The sequence below is a fragment of the Galleria mellonella genome, unplaced genomic scaffold, assembly GCF_026898425.1.
Source record: "Galleria mellonella isolate WM207_F2 unplaced genomic scaffold, CSIRO_AGI_GalMel_v1 utg165, whole genome shotgun sequence".
Taxonomy (NCBI): domain Eukaryota; kingdom Metazoa; phylum Arthropoda; class Insecta; order Lepidoptera; family Pyralidae; genus Galleria; species Galleria mellonella.
The window spans coordinates 1135932-1156242 of NW_026442009.1; the positions used below are offsets into that span (position 1 = coordinate 1135932).

The 20311-nt window shown below is 30.8% G+C and overlaps 2 protein-coding genes across 3 annotated transcripts in view; one reads left to right on the plus strand and one right to left on the minus strand.

Annotated features, from left to right (window-relative positions):
• LOC113519028 (uncharacterized) overlaps positions 1-10054 on the plus strand; it is a 404087-nt gene extending 394033 nt beyond the window's left edge. Inside the window, exon 10 of the transcript XR_008252593.1 lies at positions 10044-10054. The gene's annotated coding sequence lies outside the window, so the exon portion shown is untranslated. The remainder of the gene's footprint in view (positions 1-10043) is intronic.
• Positions 258-19265, minus strand: LOC113518928 (uncharacterized). 2 transcript variants are annotated; one of them, XM_026903963.3, is made up of 11 exons: positions 18808-19265; positions 16897-16989; positions 13881-14002; positions 12725-12812; positions 12333-12412; positions 10032-10172; positions 6545-6646; positions 5810-5996; positions 5569-5627; positions 4092-4271; positions 258-3616 (listed from the first exon to the last, which is right to left on the minus strand). In XM_026903963.3, exons 1-11 carry the CDS (start codon positions 18906-18908, stop codon positions 2334-2336), a joined length of 2436 nt encoding a protein of 811 aa, XP_026759764.2. In that variant the 5' UTR covers positions 18909-19265; the 3' UTR covers positions 258-2333. The 2 variants fall into 2 exon arrangements, with proteins under 2 accessions (XP_026759764.2, XP_026759765.2); XM_026903964.3 differs by lacking the exon at positions 16897-16989.
• Between the last annotated feature and the right edge of the window lie 1046 nt (positions 19266-20311).

A 20311-nucleotide genomic window follows, 5' to 3' on the forward strand; every position in this document is an offset into this window, starting at 1 on the left:
TTTTTTTACAAAGGAATTAAAAATAATTTATTCTGATGTCATGCATGATAACTCGTGTTTCGCATTCTTCAATTTCTGAGATGGCGATTTTGCGAAGCTATTGTAGCATCAAGGGCAGTTATGATAATCCCCGGAGACTCGTTAAAGGAACTCTAGCAACCACATCAGTAGGATTCGTAAAAGTTGGCTACTGGATTGTCTATTATTACAGGTTTTTAAAGAAATTGCGAAACTCGTAGGTTAAATAAAACTGTACATAAATTTTATGGCATAGTTTATTCCTTTAAATAGTTTAGCCATTGTGTCTAAATGGAATGGATTTTACCGTGTAGAGAAGAATATATCGCATACATTAAAATTTAGATACAATTCATAGTAGGTATAGTGAATAATGTTATATTTACACAGTCAAGTGATAAAACTGTGGTGTTCTTTAATATCACCTTTTGAGACCTCTCTTGTGACAACAACAATTTAGTCACATGCCGACATTATTATCTTTCAATAAATTCTAAAGGCGTTCCTTCCAATTATTCTACATAACTGATAATCTACAGTACTTAGATAACATGACACTTTTGTGTCAATTTTTAAACAAGTCGATGTGCATTTGATTTCGAGATCAAAAAATAGATTTAATCTATTTGGCGTTCTGCACCAATAAATATCATTTGTGAATGAAGCCACAAGCCCTTTGTTATAAAATGTATAATATAAACAATAGTACCATATTTGTAAAAGTTGTAAAAGAGCTAATATAATTAAATTAGTTACATGAATTATAATAATATCAAAGCCCAAGTAAAAAACATTTCATTTGTATAATACATTTTGGAAAATTCACCTACAATCAGAATTACAAACTGGCACTGGTCAGATAATCCCTAAGTGCAATATACTCAGGTACTACTATAACAACCATCTCACATGAATTCATTTAAAGTTATGACACCAAATATTCGTTACTTACGTTTCAACTTACATAAAATAGTCACAACAAAATAAACACAACAATATAAAAAAGCAATAATTATGAAGTCACTTATGCCAAATATAAGAATAAAAAAAGTTTCTTTAAATAAATCGCATCTATAAGAATATTTTTACAATTGAGGTAGCATGTTGCCTAAATGTAGAAATGTCTAATTTAAGGGAATATTGATGTTTCCTTTTGCACAATGTTTCTTTCTAATAATGTAATGCGATTTAATCAAAGATATGAGACAGTCTTATATATTAAGTCATTCAATCCATTTTGCAACTGCAATATGCAAAAGTCGATAAATCAACAATCATTCAACTTTTTAATAACTCATACCTCAAATAATAAATTACTTAGTTGTAAAAATTATGTACAATGTTTTTTGTACATAAGTTAATATGTAATTAAATACATATAAATATTAGTATATAGTATAGGTACACTATTTTAAACAGTTATGAACACACTAATTACATTTAAAGGAGATTACAAACCTAAAAGTGACTATAATTAATTACTGTAAATAATACATTACACTAGTATAGTACTGTAGTGGATTTGCTGTTTATACAGTTATAGCATATAGAAATATAGTTAGGCCTAGCTCATTTCTCACTGTAACAACACAATGACTGCTATCATGTAAGTTTAAAATTGGTTTAAATTTTTTTAATTCTTAGTTATATTATCCATATCCAAGTACATTTGACGTCTGTAAGGCTCATTAGTATATTTAAGATTTCAAGTGGGTCTGGTCCTTTAAAAAGGAACGTATATGTACTTTCAGACGTGTTTTGACGATGCTTCACTGGCATCCTGGACCCTCTATTAAAATCACTTATGCTGTCAATGTTTTCTCAACCTGTACTATAGTTCTATATACTTCCATCCCATACTATAATTTTACTATTCAATCGAACAAGTTGGTACAATTATTACCTATGACAAAGTGAAATAATGATATATTTCAATAAATAAGTGACTCAAGGAGAATTTTTTGTAGTCGATTTCTTTGGGTTTTATAGATTTGTGTTTGTGTCTGACCTGACAAATATTCTAATTGCTCCATCTTTACAATATAAATAATATTGTGTAATTCTAAACAAAAACTTACTAAATAACAACAAAAAATAACATTCAAAGCATACTCGTCCTAATACATATCACAGATACCTAAGGAAGATATTATTGTTAATATCCTGTTGTAGAGGTATTATACACATTACAAAAAAAAAATATTAAAATAAGCACTTAATTTCAGAATATCTTAAAAAATACATATTTAGTCTATAGTAATACCTCTGATTGGAATTTTTCTATTGGTTTAGGTTTTCTTACTATATGCGCACCTTTAGACTTGAAAGTAATCACTAACAATACCATCGGGACCATTGTTAATACTGCTTTTGGGATCCCTATTATTTGGGACATTAATTTTCTCATAACCTGCTGCCGAGTCTGATCTCTCGACTGTGGCACTCGACGTAGCTTCATTATTCACCTTCTCATAAGGTGGCTCCCTCTTTGACAATTCAAAATATTTAACACTCTCATAATTAGGATCCTTTTTTGACCTAACTGAGTCATATTTCGGATCTTTAGACCTCACAGATTCATATTTAGGATCTTTACATCGCAATGATTCATAATTTGGATCTTGAGGGTTTATTACGCTTTCATAGTTTGAATCTTTGGGACGTACCGACTCGTAATTTGGATCAGACTCGCTGCCTGTGGTGTACAACGGATCATGTGGCATCGACTCATAGTTTGGTTCCAAAGCGGGTTCCTCATTGTTATTAGTTGGCCAATTGTTATATTTTGCTGGTCTCTTGTTAACAGTGGAATAAGTTGGTTGTACTTTGTAGTTAGGCGGTATGGTAGCATATGGCGGTGTAGGTGGTTGATTTCGTAGCACTTCATAATTAGGGTCTGAATCTGAAGCATTATTGTCAGTCTTTGAAATATGTTCGTATCCATGATCACTGCTGATAATGCTATTAGGCCCACTATCCATAGTGGCATGGTTCAATTTTAACAAGTTATTGTTGGTGAAATTGGTGTTTGGACCAATTTTTTTGATATCTTTAACTGTTTCGTAACCGGGGTCTTGATTTTGCGAATTCTTACGTTCTTTGTGAGCAATTGTCTCATAACCGTGGTTTATAGACTTTTTGCGGTCGATAGTTTCGTAACCTGGATCGTCACCGCGGTATTTCGATGTATGATTATTACTTTCGTCGTTTGAAATATCTTTGGATCTTCTTACTGTTTCATCTGTTCTGCCTTTCGCCTTCTTCATTACTTTAGCATACATCTCTTCGACGTTCCGCGAAGGGCTTTCCGTCGTTCGTTGTTCAGAATTCATGCTCGTATTGGCGTCGGCCGATGAATAATCGCTGTATCCAGGTCCATCGATGGAATTATATAAATTGTCGGCGGGGTTTTCTCGTTGGTCTAAATCGAAATTGAGCTCTTTAGCGACTAGTGGTCTTATGAGATCACTGGAACTGAACCTGTGCTTCTCCACAGGATAGTTGCAGCCGTAAAAGTCTGATGAGCTGACACAGCTGTTGTTTCGTTGATGTTTTTCGTTGAGACTACGACGTAACTTGTCGTGACTGTGAAGATCCCCTGGAAAAGATTTTAATGTGCATTATTATATATTACATTATAATACAATAATCAAATGCCAGTAGAGTCATTACTATTTAGTGAACTTTGGAAACTGGGTTTTGAACATTTATTCAAAATTGTAGCAGTAGATAGAGGTAATGCTGCCAGTATCTTGGGTACGCTGCCTCGGTGTGGTGCGTTGGGAGATTACTTTTAATTGTTATTAGTATTTAAGGAATTTAGTAAAAAAAATAATAAATAAAAAAAAAAAAGCAGTAGATAAAAGTACTTTTGTAGCACGGCTACTAATAATTTAGCTTGGATCTGGGTGATCTAAAATGCTTCGCCAGATTTAGATGTCCTAATACATTTATTATTTTGGGTCCGGACTTTGGATATGATGGTATGGTATTTATCATATAATAATATTTTCCTGAGGTCTCGAATGTTCTGAATAAAAAAAAAAAACAATATGTATGATGAGAAACGTTACCCGTGCTAGATATGCGCTGGTGTGCGTGGTGGTGTCTGGAGGTTTGCGGCGGTGGCGGCGGTGGTAGTGGTGAGTTCGCCTGCCGTTTCTCCGGCTTCGGCGAGCCCGCCCCGACGGCGGCGCTAGCCACACTTGCCGCCGCCGTTGCCCCCGTCGAATTCGTACACGACGAGGACGATGCTGTAGAGATAAATATTTATTTGTCATCCCTATCAGCTCTGTACCATACATGTACTGAAAATCATTGGAAAAAAGGAGGGGGTGGGGGGGTTGTTAATAATGGTGATATAAGTGTCCATTACTAGCAATATATTCTATCAGATCAAATCCTGTGCGGTGTATTCTAGAAGCAATGCGATTAATTATTGATTTCTCGTCAAAATATGATCTGCTTTTATCTTCACCTATGGTAGTATCTATAACTGTATTGTATTGTATGTACATACACTCATTAGTACACCGCAAACATATACCGATAATGTTAGCAGGATTACAATTTCATTATCAATTATTAAATAGAGTAGGCATACTTTAACTCTAGAGTAGTCCTAAAATAGACAACTATAGAAAAAGTCAAAGTATAGTTATATAATAGTTTAATAACAAATAATAAAGTTTTATAGTAAAGTATAGTTTAATGAAATAACGATATAAATGAAGACACGATTCTTTAAAATAATTAACACAATCATAATAACTTTATCATTAAGTATTAATTATCGATTAATATAGGGGGGGGGGGGGGGAAGCATAGTAAAATATAGAGCAATTATAAATGTTTACATAAAATCTAGATAAATATCATTACTATTAGTTATTTAAAATATATCCTTATGAATAGGAATATTTACTTATAATGCTTACTCCTTACTCGCGACTCTACTCTCTGAATTTACAGGGTACAGAGGAATAACATCTAAATCCTCGGGAATGGCAACGCATGGGGGTATCATGGGCGAAACAGTATACTCTGTTATGTCCATGGTACTGCTTATGTCTCTAGGCGATGGTTCCATCAGGTGGGCCGTCAGCTTGTTTGCCATTCTAAGTTGTGTAAAAAAAATAGAATAGAAATAATCTTTATTCAAATGGACTTGTTTACAAGCGCTTTTAAATTGTAATTTTTTATGATTCTACCACTGGGTTCGGAAAGTTGTTTTCTGCTGAGAAGAACCCTCATTAAACTTAACAAACTCTTTTCAAATTAAGTACAAGATAATTTTATATTTATATAGGCGCTGTGATTATAATTAGTATTAAGTTCTATTATACATTCTGTATTTCTGTATCATTATATTATATTATATTCTATATCATTATACATTCTGTATTCTGTATTACCATGTGTAACAAATCACAATAACAAGTAGCTTTTTGACGAGAAAAAAAAATTAAAATATTGTCTTTAGTCAAATATTATGTTGTTGCCAAGCTACTGATATAAATAAAAACTATTCGAATTTGAAGGTATATTTACCTTGTCTGGAATGTGTAGCGTTGGACGAAGTTGCTCCAATTTCAGGCGGAGCGCTCCTTCTGCCAAAGATTTTTGTAAAACACATTGTCGAATACAATACTTTTAATTAAATAAACGATAAAATTATGTTCTCATTACATATATACATAATAAGATAGTGATAATTAAATGTTATCGATCGCAAAAAAATGATTTAACAAATACGATTTAAAATTGTGTGCTTAGGACGTAAAGAACATACCTTGCGGAATGTGCAGCATCGGCGTTTAGTAAGTCAGAAGAGGGAGCGGGGGCGTGTGCGGTAGCGGGAATAGGGGAGAGAGCGGGCGCGGCGGATGCGTCGCGGCGACGCGGCTCGGGCGCGATCTGGGCGTATGTGTCGGAGCCCTCGCCGACGCTCGCCTCCTCGATTGCCGCGTACGTCTCGTCTGCACCAACAGGAATTACGTTAGAATCCGTAAGTTTAGCGAAAAACGCGCTTTTTAAATAAATCTAAAAATGTCGCCAATATCTCTTTCGATAGTGAACAGATTTAAAATGTATATTAGTTCAAAACGAACAAAAAAGTTTTTATTTATTACTTAGGTAATTTAAACATAATTTGTATGATTTTAAGCGTAGTAGGTAGGTATACTACAAAGTTTGTATTTTCTTTAGTTGTTTTAATGTTCCAACAGTAATCGTTATAAATACATCATAAACATTCTCCAAAACATTAGATGCAGTACAGTATAGACATGAGCAGTACCATGGACATAACCATTTGCATGGACATTGCCATTCCTGAGGACTCAGATGTTATTCCTCTGTACCCAGTAAATTCACGCCATATCCCACCTTTCAAACCGAAACACAACCATGCAAACACAACTGCTTCACGGTTGAAACACGAATGGGACAGAGGTACCCGTAAGCAATCGACTTTTGTACAAAATTTGTTAGTTTTGATATTATTCATTACTAGAAATTAACTTACCCGAGTCATCAGATACTGTGGCGTAATGAGGCTGCGGTGGTTTTGTACTTTGTGCGCGTATGTTGCTAAGAGGCTCGCGGACTGATATGCTCGTGTATCCCTCTGAAAAAAAAAATAGTTTGAGATTTGTTACTTGCAAACTTAAAAGATTTATTTTATACAAAAAAAAGCTTATTTGTCTACAAATGTATAATACAATAATATAAGATAAAAGGACTATGAATATCTAAAAACATCTGTTTACGATAAAACATGGCTTTCAATGTAATGAAATAAAATAATAATAATAAATAATACCCAACCAGTCTGGTATAACGCTTCAGACGGCTGGGAGTCCGAGACTGATCAGGCCCGAAAAAGAAAGATGCAGAAATCGGTGCTCTTAGATACTGTCCGCATACTATGCCCGTTTCTTTCCCTGGCGCTTTAAACCCCGATCGTTTGTGCTTCTGTAAGGGGTTCGTTTGCTATCTCCTCTCCTCCTTAAGAGGGGAAATGTAAATCAGATAAAAAAAATATAATGACAATCAATAAAAAGGACATAACTGACGTCATTAGAAATTTCAATCGGACAAAATTTAACTGTGCCAAGAATTACGTAATGTAGATACGTTTACTTGAACGTCTTTAATTTTTAAACCATAATAAAATAAACTGCTAAGTATTTAATATTACTAAATCGAACACTTTTTACTTAAATAGAAGTGTCTGTCTTATCTTGTGATCAGTAATAATTTTAATCCACAGTTACAGACGTGACGTTATTTAATAATAGACATGACGTCACTTGTTATAGTAGCAATGTACCGACATAGTTAGCAACTCGCCATTTAAATTTGAACATTAAATATTGTGTGATTCATTACATTTATTTACAAAGTACATTATATAAAACTAGGGGCTCTCGTTGACCCCTTAAATAATTTACTTTTTAAATTTTCATTTCATCGCCGATTTCAGTTCAACGTCAGATATAGTTTTTGAGTTGTTTTTTCTATTAGATCCATAAAATATCTGATACATAAAAGAGCTTATCGTATGAAGCATGTTCCCTTTGCCTTTATTAACTTAATACTAAAATTTCAGTTACGGATCCTTAAGATGGTTGATAATAGGCGATAACAGCAGTAGCCTTGTAAATGTTGTAGTACATTAATACTTACAGGTATGTAGTTAGATATTTATCGTAAGACTAGTACAAAAATAATTCGTACACTGATAAAATATTTAATTAGCGATTAAACTCAAACTACGTTCGCAGGGTTTTAATCACAATTACTTCCTGTGTGATCGATTTTTCCTTTTATACAAATAGTTGACGTCCCCGTGACTTAGCTGACGTGATCGGGAGTTCAAACATATGAATTGATCCGGATCGACGGATATATCTAGTTAAATATTCTCCTTGTACTGTACTTATGAGTATTTATCAGAGGAAGACTTGTACAAAGTCGTTTGCTTGGACACCTCTATCCCATTCGTGTTTCTACCGTGAAGCTGTTCTGTTTGCATGTCTGTATTTCGGTTTGAAGGGTGGGATATAGCAGTAAATTTACAGGGTACAGAGGAATAACACCTGAGTCCTCAGGAATGGCAACGCATGGGGGGTATCATGGGCGAACAGTATACTCTGTTATGTTCATGGTACTGCTCATGTCTATAGGCGATGGTTATCACTTTCCATCTGATGGGCCGTCAGCTCGTCTGCCATTCTAAGTTGCATAAAAAAAATTTTATGTACGAGACGTTAAGGCGCCAAAACGAAAGATATTCATATTTTATCAGTAACCTAGATTATATTAATCTAAGGCTTAACATAATCTAAGATTAGTGAGGATATAAATAAATAAACCAATATAAAAGCGATTACTGTCAAACGATTAATGAATCGAAAATGACTATGTAAGTTTGAGACTCCTATAAGACCTACTACAAAATATATAATAATATTAAGATCTTTTTCGTTTCTATTTGTTCGTTCCTTTTAAGATAAAGTAAATAATAATAACAAAAGTATTAATATTAAAAAGTGCATTTACTTGCTTTTGCTATTGTGTTGGGACTAGTTATTTATTTTTATACAAAATGAAATAAATGTAATTAAATTTTTAATGACTATCTGTGTCAAAATAAAATAAAAAAAAAATTAGGCAACTGCTTAATCTAACTAATAGAACTGTAATAATTGAACGAAGTCTCTACATTAAAGGTTTTTAAGAAAAAAAAAATCGATATCAGGGATCTTAAGAAGCCAAAACAATCATTTTTGGAATTTTTGTCTGTCTGCCTGTCTGTATGTTTGTTTCATTATCACGTCACTACTACAGCAAATTTAATGCGGTTTTCATATCGTGTCTCTGAATGTCTAATTTAAAATATGGTATATTTTCTTGATATGCGCCATCTAGAAGTGATTTTCTATTTACAAAATTCACGCGTGCAAAGTTGCGAACAGAAGCTTGTATTATATAAAAATATTCATAGTAGATGAATTGACAACCAAAAACGAGCGTATAATAGTTTTGCGTGAATAAAAACAAATCATCGCGTGTAAATTGATCATGTTCGATAACTATTTCAATCATGTTTACATACTTACATACATAATTCAATACAATCTCTTGGTATAGAGATAGGTGTATTTAAATTTTGATAATGTTTTATCAGTATTTATAGGTATAAGTAATTAGTACAAAGGTTTTGTCTGAGAGATTAACTTTCAATTGATTTCAGAAAGTTTTTATTTCGTTTGCATTTTATATGATGTCTTCCGTCAATATCGAACGGACTTTGACAGTTTTTATTTGAATTACTCACGTCTCAAGCATCAGTTTAAATATTCTTAAATATTTTGAAGATCCAAGTATGCGCCGATTGGGGGGAAAGGGATTGTTAGTAATGGAGACGAAAAATCCCATTGTTAGCAATATACCCAACCAGGTCGACCTCCACGTGGTTCTCCCTGGAAACTATCATGGTTAATTCCTAAGGAATTCATCATGATGGGCTAACGGGCCTGTTAACATTCTCATCAATCACCCTTCATTGGTGCTCCGCCAGCATATTCCGTTAGCGCAGGCGGGGTACCATTCCATTTTCATCCATCAAAAAAAAAAAAGGAGTATGCGCCGATTTAGAAAATATTGCTTCTTAAATTGACCGGACCAAGAATCGAAAGCGGGGATTAAGAATAAGAAGAAAAAGGATTTAGGAATATGTTTTAAGAAAAGCAATACCTATGACTATGCTCCTAAGTCATGGAGGACATTAAAAAAAGATTATGTATAAAAATTAAGAGTGTTTTTCCTTTTATTCTTACTATTTCTTCGACATTTGAATTTTATTAGATCTAATTTTTACTACCAATTGGTAATAATAATTTTTTAATACAGTTGTATAAAATAGTTTTTATACAACCTGGGCATGCAATAATGGTTCGCTTGATCGTAAATGTTTAAACAAATATTTAGATATTAATTCAACTTACTAGCAGAGTCTGTAGAATCCCCACTAAAATGAACAGTAGTATCTGTATGTGGCCTTGGCGACGGAGGTGTAATGTATGGTAACTCTTGACTTGACGGCAGTTGTCCACTTATAGCCACCGAAGCAGATATAACTACTGACTCTGTAAAAAAATAAAATAATTTATTTTGTGTCCGATATATTTCCTAGATCTATCGTCATATAAAATACAACATTATTTTTTAGAATTGGTACTAAATGGACAAAAGTTATTAAGAAATGTTGCGACCTCTTCTAATATGGGGTGGGCGAGGGGCAAAGAATTACTAGTAATGGGGAGAAATAATCCCATTGCTAGCAATATGCCCTGTCATCATCATCATTGTAATCCTTAATTGGTACTCCGCCAGCGAATACCTACGGTCAGCATAAACGGGGTTACCTCCGGGGTTTTACTATCACCTATTAAAAATAAAAAATAAAGTCCTCTAATGTAGTATAATATTTACCTAGATCCATATGCTCATCACTAGTAGTAATCAGAGGCATTTGTTAACTGTGGAATACGTAGTTCTCGACTTAAGCCACGTTGGATACTAACGACAAAATCACATTTTGTCGAGCATATTAGATAGACAGATAAATAATTTATTTGTATCACTTACAGCACACAAACAGCAAAAGACACAAATGCAAAGTGAAAAAAGATAAAAAAAAGATACATGTACAAAAAATAAAAAAAATAAAACAAAATCAGAATGCATAAAATTTGTAACAATTTTTTTTCTTCATGCGTGTGCCACAGTAATACAAAATGGCCACAACTCAACTTTTTGCTTTGCCCTAAAAAGAGCAAAACACTGATATTCTGTTGTGGCCAAAAGTGATTAGTATCCAATGTAGCTTGGAGCGAGTTTATTATCAGTATATATTGCCTATTGAAACACATTATAGAAATTATTATTGCCTCATAAAATCCTCAGTGGATATATTTATGAAAAATTAATATGGACGCTCTTAATAACGGCAATAAAACCCGAAAGAATAATTTTTGAATTTTTGTTTGTCTGTAAATTTGTTCCGGCACCACACAAAAACTATTGCACTTAATTTCATGCAGTTGTCATAAATGTGATTCTGATGGTCTAATTTAAAATACGGTGTATGTTTCATCTTGATACGTCATTTTAGTCTATATAAATAGTGGGTAGAAAAATAATAATAAATAATAAAAGAATATTTATAATAAGGAATATTTCAGATACAGGTTTTATTCATTGAACATATAACGGCCACCACTAATACTAAACGCGATCCTTCCTAGAGGTCACGATCTCACGACCACAAGATTGAGAAACAGTGATTTAGATTAAATAGATACTAAACAAAGAGGTAACCGAGTGCCAAAGGCAAATCTTCCTAAATTTCTTTTCTTGTGACACTTACGTCTAAAAAGGAAAGAAAGATGGATGTAGCAGGCTTGGTCTTCAAGCTGGTTATTATAAGGGAGTGAAAATGACAAGGATAGAGACCATAGGCGAAAGTTAGATTAGTCAGTCAATGATAACATTGATATTGCAGACTACTTTTGTCTAAAATTACATATAATTTAGCTTCGAGTTAATACATTTTAGTAATTTTGTGATTAATCTGTACAAGTAGGTACACTATAATTATGTATTTGTTTTATTATGACGCACAGTTATTTATAGTGGCATTGTGATGAGCCATATGTACAAGAACTAGCAAAATTAAATGCAAATATCACACAGAAATACATATATAAGTAGATATGAAACTCAATTATGTATAATAATTAAATTATTACCTAATTCATATGTACTACTAATATCTATACTAAGTATATAGACGGAAAAATAGTGTAAAAATATTTGAGACATAATATACGGTATTTAGAAAGGTTCAGTTTCTTTGTTATTATCGCTGTATTTTGGAATGTTGTACCTTTTGCGTTACATTTCATATAATATCATCACTTTAAGAATCTTCTGCTTTGGTTAATTCTAGTGGTAAAGTTTTTTAATAGAATATTATTCATTATTATTATTAATTCCATTGGCAACAATTATTGTTAGGAGTACTGAATGAAGATCTGATAGTTGTAGATGCAATATCTACGTAGGTAGTTATTGCTATTTAATTAACATTTGTATTAATATCTATTTGTAATGTAATGTAAAGTATCACACAAGCCCAAGAGGTTTAAGTGGTACTAAAAATCCATAGCTTTTTTTAATGTATTTGCATGATAATTAAATTAAAAAAATATCCTAATACGAATAATAATAATTTACTAACAAACCTGGGCCCGATGCTAATGCTTCTCTTTCGTCGATCTGAATATCACTCTCAGATCCTTGGTCTGGCGTTATTTCTACGGTACTGTAAAATGAAGGCAATGTGATAAAATTATTATAAAAGAGTTAAAATATTAAATAAGTAAAAGTGCTTTGCAATGGTATTTATTATCTATAGTAGTGTATTTATTATATTGATATTGGATAGTCGATTTGGGAATAGAAACCCTTGTTCTACTTTTTATCAAGTCGTGTCTCTTTCTGTAAATGTACATATAACTATATATATGTTTGTTCATGTACATCTGACTACAAAAACGGTAAAACGTGGCGTTCAGACAAAGATTAAAATAACAAATTATACAGATAGAAACAGTAAGGATTACAAGATACTAACATATTGTGAGCATCACTTTGAAGTTTAGCATATGCATGTTCATATGGATGGTCCCTGCCCGTGGACGTAGTCGCAACAGCTTTGCTTCCTGTTAAAAAAGACAGCTATTTATTTAAGTTATTTGATTATCTAAGAGTTACGAAATCAATAAAAATAATTCACGACGGTAAGCACCTTTCAGATTTAATTGCCGATATTACTCGTCTTATTGATTTTATCGCCCATGCGATATCATGTATGTATACTACTTATACGTAATTAGAATACGCTTCTTAAAATTTACGTTAATTTTTTTTATCATGTGCCGCATAGATGATGTTTTTTTTTTCAGTAAACTGACTTTGTTGCTTGCTTTTTACTTATGATGTTACCTTTTTAATTATTGTAATTAGGAATATATATACGAATATTTTAAATAAGATTTAGTTTAGGCAAAAAGACAATACTAGCAGCAACCCAGTAGAAATTAAAACCTTGGTAAGTCATAAGCTCGATACAGTGGACATCTTTTATATATTTTAGAGCCATTCAGGTCATGGAATTTAAGGAGATATTCATTGGCGATGTAGTCTAATGAATCAATATAAAATATAAGTCTTCGTTTATGTGAAAAGCTTTATTAAAATCGGCATCCTAATGAAGGTGGAGATGGGTGTGACACGAGCCATTTGTTTGAGTCACACATTATCACACAAAGAATAATTAAAACTTCCCTCAGAGTAGATAAACAAAATTATCTTTAATGATAACTACAAAAGTTGTTAAGGAATACAAGAAAAAAAAAAATATTTATATAAAATATATTAATATTAATATGGGCGTGGAACATTGTGCCACTTTCTATTCAAATCGACATTGTCGATTAAAGAATTTGATATAAGGGATTACCGATGATATTATAATAAAAAAAAGATGCGATTACCTAGTAAATTGTTAAACTTATTTATTTATCAATTAAACAATGTATTTGATCGTGAATAAAAAACTCATTAATTAGATTTAGCTAGAACAAAATATATTTAAGAACCTTGCACAAAATTTGCACAGCAAAAATTTAGTTCTTAAATGTTTAATAAGCGTAGATGTAACAAGTGTAAATGTCTTTTACACAATGTACCATCAATATGTAAACTTATTATAAATAATTATGATTTACCTTCATCCAAATTTACAGTTGCATATATTATTTCAGATGCTGTATCCCCGCTATCATGCCGACCCACTGGATGTGGATGTGGAATCTCTGGTAAACTTCTTTGACTGTTTTGTGTTGATGCTCTGCGACAGAAAATAAGCACGTTATTGATTCCTACATTTACATTTAAAGTAGAAGAATGTTAGACAGTAAACATTCTATTTAGATAAGCTATAAACGATCCATGCTCGTTTGTTAAAAGTATTAAAGAAAAAAAAAATTGTTGTTAATAACAAAAGATAACACAAAATTATTTCCGAATCTTTGTCTCTCTAATTGCATGATTCTTGCAGTCACATTAATCTAAAATTATTGAGTTAATGTAAGTGCAATTCTTTCTGTTCGATAGCTTGGGTTTTGATATTTAAAAATAGTACTAACTACATTATCTTCTATTTCTAATATAGAATAAAAATTAGATCCATGCAAATACAATGCGGCTATACAGGACCTAATAAAAATTATTTGAGGTAACCGATTTCTCAATTTTTACAAATGATTTTAATTGAAATTAATATAGGTGGAGATTTTGATAATAATTAATGTTAATATTTAACTATGAACAGAGGAAAGTCTAAAATGGAATACGATACACAACTCCCTTTCAAACTTACTCGTTTGAGAAAATCATAAAGTACTTACTTATAATAGTTCGTAAATCATAAAGTTCGTAATTAATTCACACATTATGAATCTATACATAATATTTATCAATTATCTTTTATTAATATTAATTGATACAAAAGGAGTAAAATCTTTATAGCATAGAATACCAAGTACATAGTACTTTGATTCCTTTAGTCTTTTAGTGGTGGGAGTTTGTCTTTAAGAAAGAATTGCCATATTTAATAAACTTAATATTAAAAGTTTTATCATCACTTTCAACAATTCTACAAATATATTGTAACTTAATTTTCATAGATACAAAAGGTTTGAAATCTAACATTAACAAATTTGGAAGTATAGATACTTAATTAAATTAAAAGAGAGTTGTTAGTATATGTAGTAGGGTTACAATAATTAAATGTAATAATTCTAATACATTATAAATTAAACAATAAAATAAATTTATACAACATTTAAACATGCAGTGATATCTATTAGTACTAAAAACTAAACAAAAAATACATACGCATAATATGATAATACCCATCACATGGGATTAATTATTTCAATAACAAATGACAATAATATATATTGAAAAGTAGTTTTATATGGTTAATAATCGATATTTTTCCTAGTTTCCAATACACATAGACCATTTTAAGGATTATAATTTTTAGAAAATTCTAATTATTATTTTTTTATTGAAAATGTGTCAATATAGGTATATTAGATTATTTGATGGTATGTCAGGGTAATATTTACATTAAATGAAATGGTCAACAACATACAATAAAAACAAATATTAATATAAACTATTTTCATTCTGTGTCAAGCTTAGTTAATTTTTCTTATAATCTATATTGTTTATTGGTAACATTTGGTTTTGTAAACAGGACATGTGAGCATTTACTGTCCTTTAGAAACACTTTAGAAAAAGCCCAGTGAAAAGTAGAGACTGAAACAATAGAAGGGTCATAAATTGCTGCCCTGAGGAGGACCAGACATAAGCTTATAAAAATCTGGTGTTTTTTTTTGCGTTATACTTATCTTGACACGCAATACTAAGGCTAATAAATATTAAAAGTTGGAAGGAAAGGAATTGTTAGTAATGGAGACTAAGGGCCCTATTGCTAGCAATACACCACCCAATCAGGTCGACCTCCCCATGGCCCACCCTGGAAACCATTGTGCTGAATTCCAAGCGCATTTAACACAATGTTTGGCCTTTTTCATTTTCATCTATCATCCCTCACTGGTGCCCCGCCAGCGTATATTGTTAGCGCAGGCGGGGTTACCATTCCATTATCATCTATTTAAAAAGAAATGTTAAAGATTAATTTATGTTAAGACATACCACCAAGGGATATTCTATCGAAGGCTTATTCAACATGGAAAATGGCAAAAAATTTTGTTTCATCAAAAAATCATTTAACAGCATGTTTTTACGAAACTTATTATTAGATAGTATAATAATGTAGAAATGTTATAACGATGTGTCAAATTATGCTAAGGATTATTATACATTTGTAATAGCTGGTTAGTTCTAGGTAGAAGGCTAATCAATATACACTAAGACAATTTTTTTATAGTAGTCATATTTAGATAATATTGTGATGAGAAAGATAGTTAAAATTACATAGATACATTAGTTAATGGTTAGTTTATTTCAAAATGCTACAATAAATTTTAAAGTGATGTAGATATAGGTATAAAATTTTCTAAAACAAGCGCCAAGAAGAGGAAATTTCGTAAGATCATACATATAGCAGGATAATATTACAGTTTATGTTCATAGTAAAGAGGATATTTTATCTCAGTGCTATGAACGTAAATAATAATAATACACGTAACTGTCGGCCTTTTCTATATTGCATTCCTTATTTCTTGGTATTGATTAATTTATTAAAATTACTAAGCTATTATCTAAGCTAGAAGTGTCTGATAAGGTGTGACCACAAGTGTATGATAAGACTTCACTTTTTAAATATACAGAATATAAAAATAGGTTATTAATGTTTGTTATTTCAAACAGGGTCAATGCACGAAATTCCTTCTTCTTGTGGTGCATGCTTTAGTGGTCGTGATATTGTGCAACTTGCCTAGGTATCACCATCTTTTTGTTTTCAAAACTAAGTAGCAATGTTTGTATTGTTATATTTCTTTTTTAAGGATAAGACAAGCCATACAATTTTTGACATAAAAGGGAACAACATTTTTGTTTATGTTTTTAGGTGATGGTTACCATTTCCACTGCCACTACCAGTAGTAAAAAAATCTAAATAAAACATATGTTTTAGTACCATTATTCATTCAGTCAGTATGTTATTGTTTGGGTTATATATTTTTAAGACATGCTAAATCTAGCACAAACCGCTTGATAGAGGCCGGAGTGGTAGGTGTTGGAGACGGTACTTCTTCATCAAAACGGATTTTGACCACACCGGCCGTACCCACCAATTCACTTCTGTTAAATATAAGAATTTATTATCTACCTGTTAAATTACAAAAACACTTATACTAAAAGCCAATATACAATAAAATCTCTGATATGCTTTTTTTTTACATTTTATAGTGAATATCACAATCATATGCAATTTCTAATTTAAAAAATATATTTCTTTCCATATACAAATTTGTCCAACATAGATACACTTTTGTTTATTGGTGGCTTCATTAATATTGGAAGTATGGTAAATATTAGAAATCATGTAATCATACAAATAAAATAAATTTCTTATGATATGACATGACATTATGATAATGATTATAAGAATGCTGTATTGTGCAGACTGATGCAGTAATGAAGGATTAAGACTGCCTTATTCATAAAAACTCTTATTGTACCTTTATAGAGCTCTTTAGTTAAGACAATAAAAACATTAAATAAAATTGTTATTTATAAATTCTCAATAAGCCCTGTTTAAGTAAAATATGGGAGGATTTACACTATTATGTAAATACTGTTATGCAGGTGAGGTTACTATACCATTATCATCCATGAAAAAAAAAGTCAATTATTATAATAATTTAGTAATTTGAATAAAAATTGTAAAAAAAAGAATTGTAATAAATTTACTATAATTTTGTATTTACAATTAGGAAAATATACTAAAGACAATTTAATATTAAATCACAAATTAAACATCCCAAATTAATAAATCTATGAGAATAAGTAGCATTTAATATACTCATCACTAGGATGAGTGGTCACATTACATTTTATTAATTTTAATTTATATAATTTATCCATATTTTAGGACATAAAAATAAATCATAGAATGTTACATTATTCCCATTAAAATAAAAAAAAAAATGTAGGCATAAAAGCTTGTGTCTACATAAACATATTATAATTATAACTTTGTTGTACCATTATTTCACATTCTAAACTTCTTAGGTTGCTGTAGTGCATTCATGAATAACATTTTTTGATATTACAGCATCATTCTGTCATAACTAACTATAGTTTTCATTTAGTTCAATAACTACTGAACAGTTATAGCAGTTACTTATAGTCATTTTACAGTGTGTTGATGAATAAAAAAATTTATAAACATATTATTTCCTTGTTGTAGAGGGCTTATAATGGGTTAATAATTTATTACACAGCATTGGTGTGATGCAGATACATCAAACCAATACTATGGAATTGATTTACTAACTTTTCATTTTTAATTTAATCTTTTTGGCAATTTTACACAAACTACTGTGAATCATGCAATGTCTAAGAGCAATTTAAAACCAATTAGATTTAAATTTCATTTCTCAAATTTCTCTTTGCATGATAATATTAAATGGAAAAGATTGTACCCTATATAACGTTTCACTTAAACTTTAGATTTAAATCCAATATACTTATTTAAAATTAATTTATTACACAATTGATACTTAAACTGAGCATAAACATGTGTTTTAATATAAATAACAAAATCCTATTGCTACCCATGGACAAACTCAGATGGATGTTCCAAGTATATCAGTAATATATCCTAAATAGTTTTCTAAGTCGTTGACATACTAAAATTTCTTAAGTATTCATAACAAAATTTTTTATATAATACTTAATAAATTATTTGAAATTCTATAAGGACTATGGAGAAATAGGTAGGTTTATTGTTAAACATTTTAATAAATTGCTTAAATTTGATCCTATAATTAAATAAATATACGTATATTTTTTAAATAATATTGAGTACTTACAGCATCAATAGGGAAGCATAATAATGCAGATAAGACTATGGATCAATTATTATTTAATAATAATATAAGAAGTTTGACTTACTTCTGATTGGAATTTTTGCAGCCACAAACACATGCCGAGACTGCTGTGACAAGAGCTCCAAACACTCCTACACTAATAGCAATTTCTATTAGAGTATACATTTTATGCACTTCTTAGTTAACCCAATAACAGCGGATATTCGAGAAATGTTCCATAGCAAAAGTAATGTTAAGTCACTTCTGTAAAAAGAAATGCTTTAGGCACAGAACTCTCTTCCATTTGCGTAAAAACAGTTGAAATGTAGGGCACTGGTTCTAATGAGAACATAAGCTGTTAGCCAGTGAATAGATAAATATTAGCGTCACTATTGGCACCAATTTTTGGGTAGACTTAAATGGAATATCTTCGATAAGTACTTATAATATGAATGGTCATCGTAGTACTCTTATATGAGTAATAAATTTGAGGAATTCATAGAAGAATAGTAAGTACAAAATTGAATGATAAATAATTATTACCACAGAATATCTACTTTTTTTTTAATATGGCAAGGGGCTGATATTGCCTATTATGCATATAAGCCTTAGAACAAGAATTACATAGAAGAAGTGATGAAATAAAAATTGAAACTTATATAATTGCCTTCTTTCTTTTTATGAGTAAAAAAAGGACGAAAGATACACCATCAGTTGATATATATATATATATATATGATTTTGTCTGTATCGGTATTCTATGTTGTTTTTAGTGCGCATAACAAATATCGCCACAGTTAATTTAATTTATATACATACGCTTCTATCTAAAAACAAGAAATTGCATGGAAGTAATGATAAAATAAAAACTATAAATCATATTATTGCCTCCTTTCTTCTTATACAAATTTAATTAGTAAAAAGAGGACGAAAGATAAAATACCAGATGCTATTTTTCTTAATTCATAGCAGGCTAGTTTACAAAAAAAGGTTATACAGCCGTATAATTCTACTAAATTCAAAAAATAAAAAAACGGTAAAATTTGTTATTGTCAAATAATTTGCTAGGAGTATGTGTTATAGATATACGACTTAATTATCTGTGTCTGTCAATGATGATGTCGTTGCTAAGCATCTTGTTGATTGTAACATTTTATTCTGCTTATTATACGTATTTAATATCGCTTTCTGTTTTCCGCTTTAATATAATTAACATATCAAATATTATGTGTATCTTTCGTTCTCTTTTTACTAATCATATTTGCATAAGAAAAAAGAAGCCGACTATGATTTGTTATTTTCATTTTATTATACCTTCTAATTTTTGTTTTTAGGCGTCTATCTAATCTATTTTTCGAGAAACTTGTCTGAGAAGCTTCGCAATATTTACAAAATGCCTATCATTTGTGAAATCACATACTTCTCAAAAGTTCAAAATCTTATTCTAGTTTCTATTTTTGGAAGATTTTAAAAGTATTCCATATTTAAATGTCAAAATTGTACAAGTACGGAGGTTAATAATTGTAATAATATAATTTGATAATAATAATTAATATAATAGTAAAAAAAATAATGTTTATTTCCAAATA